The 6,928-nt window shown below is 33.1% G+C and overlaps 1 protein-coding gene across 1 annotated transcript; it reads left to right on the top strand.

Moving 5' to 3' along the window:
• The first annotated feature begins 91 nt into the window (after positions 1-91).
• Positions 92-1,444, top strand: LOC149563568 (protein VACUOLELESS GAMETOPHYTES-like). The gene is made up of 2 exons (XM_089826774.1): positions 92-380; positions 464-1,444. Exons 1-2 carry the CDS (start codon positions 238-240, stop codon positions 1,050-1,052), a joined length of 732 nt encoding a protein of 243 aa, XP_089682900.1. The 5' UTR covers positions 92-237; the 3' UTR covers positions 1,053-1,444.
• The last annotated feature ends 5,484 nt before the right edge of the window (positions 1,445-6,928 follow it).

Here is a 6,928-nt window from a genome sequence, read left to right as displayed (position 1 = left end):
TGTCACTTGCTATATGACATGTGACGAAGAATCGTCAACAACCCAATGCTGATATTTTTAAACAGGCGGTTTTGATATTACTACTGGTAAAACCCTAGAATTGTAAATTTTCATGATAAAGGGCTGAATGTAAGTACGAGTTGTGAGCACTGGAAGAATTGTCGAGCTAATACAAAGGCTTAAGCTGAGAATAGTATATTATAAAGTTTGAAATAAGTTTTTCGTTTTCTGAGATTGATGGCAACTCTGCAAATGGTGTCTAAAGTAGGGGAGGAGATTCATCATTCTAGTCATCCACAACACGCTTTGAATTTCTTGTTTGCGCAATCACTCTACATGTGCAACGGGTGCAAGGAATATGGAGCAGGACTTAGATACAGGTTTGCTTTTATCATTTCTTTAGGTTCCTTTTCTCGTTTTTCCAAACACTGGAGGGTTTAACACTCTTGTTTATTTGGCTCAGGTGCACCAACTGCAACTTCCACATGCACGAGTTCTGTGCGAAGGCTCCACCCACGGCCATCCACCCATACCACAGTCAACACCAGCTGGTCTTCAACAACAAAGCACCCGGAATGAAAAAGCCCAAATGTGGGGTTTGTGGAAAAGCAACCAATGGTTGCTCCTTCCGCTGCCCAACGTGCTCTTTCTGCATTCATCCGTGCTGCTTGCAACTCCCCTCCGAGCTCACCGTGAAGGAGCATCCTCAGCACTCCCTGAAGCTCTTATCTTCCTCCCCGTTACCCAACAACTCGCCTTACACTTGCAATGCATGCAACAAAAAGGGCACAACGTGGGTATATTATTGCCTTCCCTGTGAATTCTATCTCCACGCTCTCTGTGCAAAAAGTGTTATAAATGGGATGAGTGCACCCACTAAGATGCACAAGGTTGCAAGGGCTGCTCGTTATGCTTCTCGTGTTGTGAGTATGTTTGTGGGGGGACTTGTCGAAGGACTTGGTCAAGATGTTGGGGATGTTATTCTTGATACTGTGACTCGTGAGGTGGCTCTTCCCGTCTCGGATGGTGATGCTAAACTTGGGCCACGTTAAATTTTTTCCATGCTGCTTTTCGAAATGGTCTCTGAGAGCTGTGCTATAAAGATATAAAACTTTGTATATTGTTGCTTTTTAGTATTGCCTTATTATTGCTCCTATAAGTTTTCAACTTTAGAAGACTTGTGCGTTACTTAGTATTTGAGTCTTGGTTGTATAATTACATTTCTTCTATGGTCTCAAGTGTTGAACTAAATTAATTACCCCCCTAGTTTGGTCGGCATAGACCAAAGAAACATCGAGAAATATACAGAAAACATGTGTAGCAGTTTGTGTAGCCGCCCAGCAACATTTCCCATCCAATCTCATAAATATTGTATCAGCTTCCCTTCCTACAGTGCTTGTACATTACTTTTTTTTTAATATTATAAATAGAATATTTTGGGCCTCGTACAGCAGCACTTAAGTTTGGAGTACTTTGGTGATTTTATTTCTGCGTTTTTCATGGTATGAGAGCCATGACTGAGGATTGGTGAATGTTCTTTTTAGCTACATGAGTTGAGGGAGAGCTGCACCAGGGAAATTGCTGTTGGAGTTGGCTGCTATTGTGAGGTGAAAGATTATTGGTGCAAAATTTTTTGTTGCAGCTACTGTTGCAAGGAGCAGAAAATTGTTGTTTGTTTGTTAGAAATCAAATTTGAGTTTGTAAGAGATAAGTATTGAAGGATAAAAGAACATAGTGCTGTGTGGAGCAATATTGTTTGTTTTTGATGAATTAGATAGTGGTCAAAATAGGGGAGCTGACCCTGTAGTACAAAAGGTTGGAGACCAGCCAGTAGTTATCCTTTATTATCTAACGAATGGTTAACATTGCAATAGGATACTTCAAAATATCATTATCAACCATACTACCCCTAACAAACATACTTTTCCAAAAAATGCTTCAGCAACATAAATTACAATCACTATTGTTAAAACAATCGCTGCATAAATTGCAATATTGCTTGCTGTTTTAATACTGAGCTCTCTGTTCTATTGTCTTATTGAAATAAGCATTTAATAGTGTCATTCTAATTCTAAAGTTGTTAATGATCATATTCTTATTCCAAATTTATGCAGAGGGATTTTGTACATGAGATTGTGAGAATTGATTGGTAGTATGGTAATAAAGTGTATGTCAAAGTCATTATTCTTTAAGAGAAATTTGAAGGATTTGAGTGGCAAGTTGATATGGTAATTTTTGAAATGAAGAGTATGATAAAGATATCTTAATTTTTCTAAGCTATAATTTTTTGAAGTCTTTGTTTGCTTGGTTCATAAGAAGGTCTACATCGAGGCATACTATTTAAATACTTGATGCTTATGTGATTATGCGTATGTGTGTTAATATTTGATTGATATTTAATTATGGCTACCAATGAGATGTCTAATCTTGTGGTTAGTTAAAATTTGATGGTACTAATTATACTAATTGGAAATGTGAGATGGAGTTAATTTTACAAATGAATGGTTTATGGGAAGTAGTAACAAAAGAAAAATCAATAGGTTGAAGTCAACGTGATAAATGAGATCAAATGTATATGAATGCATGTGCTACACTTTTATGAAAAAATAGTGAAGGAATTAGGCCTCATGTTCAAAGTTTGAAAAAAAAGAAAATATGGGAAACTTTGCAAATAATGCATGAAAGAACTAGTAAGTTAAAAGTGATGTATATTAAGAGGCAATTAACTCATTTGAAAATGAAAGAAGGAGATAGCATGAAAGATCATATTGCTAAATTAGAAAATTTAAGAAATCAAGTTGAAATGATGAAGGTTGAGTATGAAGATGATGAAATCATAGAGTTTTTAATTGAAACTATTCCAAAGAAGTATAATAATTTCATCTATACTTTAGACACGATTGACAAATTTGATAATATAACACTGAAAGAAGTATGTGGTGCTTTGTTAAATGAAGAAGAAAATCTTAAAAGGTTTACAAGTGAGTCTAAAAAGACTCAATCATTTGTAGCTAGGGGAAAAGGCAAGAACTAAAATCGAGGAAGATCATATCAAAATCAAAGAACTAATCAAGAGTGTCAATATAGAAATACTTAAAGACAATGGACTCAAAAAAGGGATAATAAAAATAGGAAAAATTATCATAGGCCACAAAATAAATGGATAAATTATAATAATAAAGGAGAAAGTACTATCAAATATTTTTAGTATGGACAAGAAGGGCATAAAAGTGATCAATGTTATAAGAAATGGCCAAGGAGATTTAACCAAAGAAGGTAATCAAATTTTGTTCAAGAAGAGGGAAATCATGATATAACAATAGCTTCTTTGGCTACTCAACGTGATTCAAGTAATATATGGTATATTGATTTAACAGCTAGAGAACATATGAATCACACAAAAAAACATGTTCAGCTCTTTAGAAGAAACAAAAGGTGCAAAAATATTGCTTGGTGATGATAGATTAGACGACATCGAAGGAATAGGTACTATTTCAATGAAAGCTAATAATGATAAGAATTTGCAAGTAGATAATATGAACTTTGTCCCTAGGTTGACCAAGAATATTCCTTTAGTGAGTCAAATAACTCAACATGGTTATAAGTTGGAATTTTACTTAGGTGAGTTTTTAATCAAGAATATTAATGATGAATACAAAATAGTGGCAAGAGGAGTTGAGAATGATGTAATATATAAATATCTAGGAAGTGTTCATAAGAAGGCTTATATCATTACATGATCACCTGTAAGTGAGTAATGGAATCAAAGGCAGTCATTTAAACCAACAAATTTTGGCTGTTCTTTCAAACATGAATATGGTTGATGGATTATCATGGATAAAATAAATAAAAATGTGTGTAAAGGGTGCATGGTTGGTAAACATCATAGAGATACTTTTCAGAGGTCTACATCGAGATTAAGAAAAAGTCTAGAACTTGCCCATACTAATTTGTGTGGTTGTATGAATCAATCATCAAAAGGAGGAGCAAGATATATTCTAATATGTATTGATGAATTTTCAAGGATATTTTGGTTTTACTTCTTGAAAGAAAAGGATGAAGCGTTTAACATATTTGAAATATTTAAAGCTCTTGTGGAAAATGAACATGAGAATAAGATCAAGAGAATAAGAACTGATAATGGTGGAGAATATGCAAACAATAAGTTAAAATCATTTTGTGAGTATTATGGGATCAAGAGATAAATGACTATTATGTATACTCCTCAAAAAAATGATATTTCTAAAAGGAAAAATATGACTTCAGTGGAAATGGACATTGTATACTACAATCCAAAAATCTTGCTTTGTTTCAATGGGCTGAAGCTATTAATACTGTATCTCATGTTTTGAATAGATCTCCCACAAGTGTTTTAGAAAACATAACTCTTGAAGAATCTTGGAGTGGGAGAAAACCCAATGTTAAGTGTTTTAGAGTGTTTGAATGGGAAGCCTATGCTCATGCACCAGATGAGATTAGACAAAAGAAATTTGATAACAAACATATCAAGTGCATCGTTGTCGGGTATGATGACCAAAGGAAAGGATATTGGTTATATGATCCTAATGTGTAAAATGTGTTTACAAGTAGGGATGTTAAGTTTAATGTGGCATTTCATGATGTGTCAAAATTTGCTCATGTTCCACAAATGACCAAAGAGAATCATGAAGCTTCATATGATTTTGAAATTGGTAAAAATTCTAAGGAACCCTTTGATATGGTTGAAGAATTGAGTTCTCCTCCAAAGACCAAGAGTATTCAAAATATTTATCAAATATCTCATCAAATTAACTATGCCTTAATGATAAGCATAATGAAGACTAATGATCCTCAAATATATGAAAAAGGTTAAAGGAAAACATGAATATGAACAAGCTATAAAATATGAGTATGATTCTTTGATAAAAAATGAACTTTGGAATTGGTAGAGTTGCCAAATGGTAAGAATGTGATTAAAAATAAGTACGTTTATAAAAATAAGTTCAAGTGAGATGGGAGTATTGAAAAACATAAGGCAAGACTAGTAGCCAAAGTGTATTCACAAAAAGAGAGAATTGACTATACAAAAACTTATGCCCTAATAAAAAACATGATTACTATTGGAGCTATTATAGCATTGCCACCTCATTTAAAGTGGTCTCTTTGAATGGTAAAATTGATTAAATCTATATGACTCAGCCACAAGGATTTAAAATTACAGGACAAGAACACATGGTTTACAAATTAATGAAGTCTTTATATGGTCTAAAACAAGCTCTAAGAGCTTGGTATGCTAAAATTGATGAATATTTTCTATTTCAAGGATTCCATAATAGTCCTCTTGTACCAAATTTATATGTGAAGGAATGTGATTATGGTGGAATCTTTATTATTGTTCTTTATGTTGATCATCTTATTATTATAGGACATAACATGGATCAAATTAGAAACATAAAGTTAAGCTTGTAAGATACATCTAACATGATAGATCTTGGATTTCTACACTATTTTCTTAGCATACAAGTGCGGTAAAAGAATGATGGTACTTATCTTTCTCAAATAAAGTATGGCCTAGAGTTATTTAGAAAGCTTAGATTTGAAGATTTTAAGTGTGTTTCTACTCAAGTTATTCTAGGTTAATGTTAAATAAGTACATAGAAGATGAAGATATTGATCCTACCCTATATAGGAAATTGGTTGGTAATCTTGCATATTTGACACACACTCGCCTAGATATTTCTATTGTAGTTAGTGTGACTTCTAGATTTTTGAGTTCCGCTAAGGTTACATAGGGATAGTAGCCAAAAGAATACTAAGATATGTTAAAGAGACTTTGACAATGATAATCTATTATTTATCTCATGGAGATCTTTCACTTACTAGTTATTGAGATTTTGATTGGACAGGATGTGAAGATGATTGTGAGTCCACTATAGGTTATTTTTTCTATCTTGATGCAGGTCTTATTTCTTGGTACAGTAAAAAAAATTACACCATTTCTTTATCCACTAAAGAAGCTAAATAAACTGTAGCAAATGAAGCAACAACATAAATCAATGGGCTACCATCTATTCTATTAGTCCTCAAACAACATCACCCATGACCTACTTTACTTGATTATGACAATAAAAATGCCATCTAATTTTCCATGAATCGAGTGTTTCCTACTTGAACAAAACACCTTGAGGCTTATCATTGTTATATCCAACATCTAATGTAGCAACATGTAATTCATATGTAATATTACAAAATAAAGGACCAAATTTTTTTATTTATTTTTAATCACAAAGTGACATAGCACTTATATAATATATTTATTAATAAACTAGTTCAAGGGCTCATCAGAGAAAGAACTAGCAAGAAAACTCTAAATCTTTGTCGAAGTACAAAGGTGTTAAAAGTTGATATGTCATATCAGGCATACCTAAAAAAAAAATACAATTTCTCTGCACTAAGCAAGAGTACCAAAAATATGATATATATCAATACTCAACAATGATAAGGGTCCAATTATGCTAATGAACCTCTCCTTCTAAAAGATTTAACTAAAATCAAGAGAGCTTTGAATCTCCTATATAATTGGAACATTTGTGAACATGCACAAAGAATGTGCAAACTAATAGCCATATGTCGATCAATTATAGTACTAGTTTCTATTAAGCTTTATTCATCTTATTTGTGTCCCAAATATGGCACTCTACTAAGCATGGAAATTTCAAAATAATAATCTCTAAATGGAAAGATTCAAATATGGAGCCTTCACAACCAACATTAGCTAGACAATCAGCTAGTTTATTTCCCTCCCTCAGAATATGAGAGAAACAAGTAGCTTGAAAAGAATCAATTAAATCCCAGCATTGTTGAAGGATATAGGCTAGTTTCCAGGTATGAGAAGATCATGAGAGACAAGAGTTTATAATTACCTGAGAATCACCTTCAATATGGATGG

The sequence above is a fragment of the Cupressus sempervirens genome, chromosome 4 (genome assembly GCF_028749045.1).
Source record: "Cupressus sempervirens isolate cs-2001-9-10 chromosome 4, ASM2874904v1, whole genome shotgun sequence".
In the NCBI taxonomy this organism is placed as follows: domain Eukaryota; kingdom Viridiplantae; phylum Streptophyta; class Pinopsida; order Cupressales; family Cupressaceae; genus Cupressus; species Cupressus sempervirens.
Note: the sequence above shows the minus strand (reverse complement) of the source record. Positions and strands in the feature narration are given on the sequence as shown.

Coding starts and splice junctions, on each gene's coding strand:
- LOC149563568 (XM_089826774.1), top strand. CDS start 238: ATGGCAACTCTGCAAATGGTGTCTAAAGTAGGGGAGGAGATTCATCAT. Junction 381..463: donor GGAGCAGGACTTAGATACAG/GTTTGCTTTTAT, acceptor TATTTGGCTCAG/GTGCACCAACTGCAACTTCC.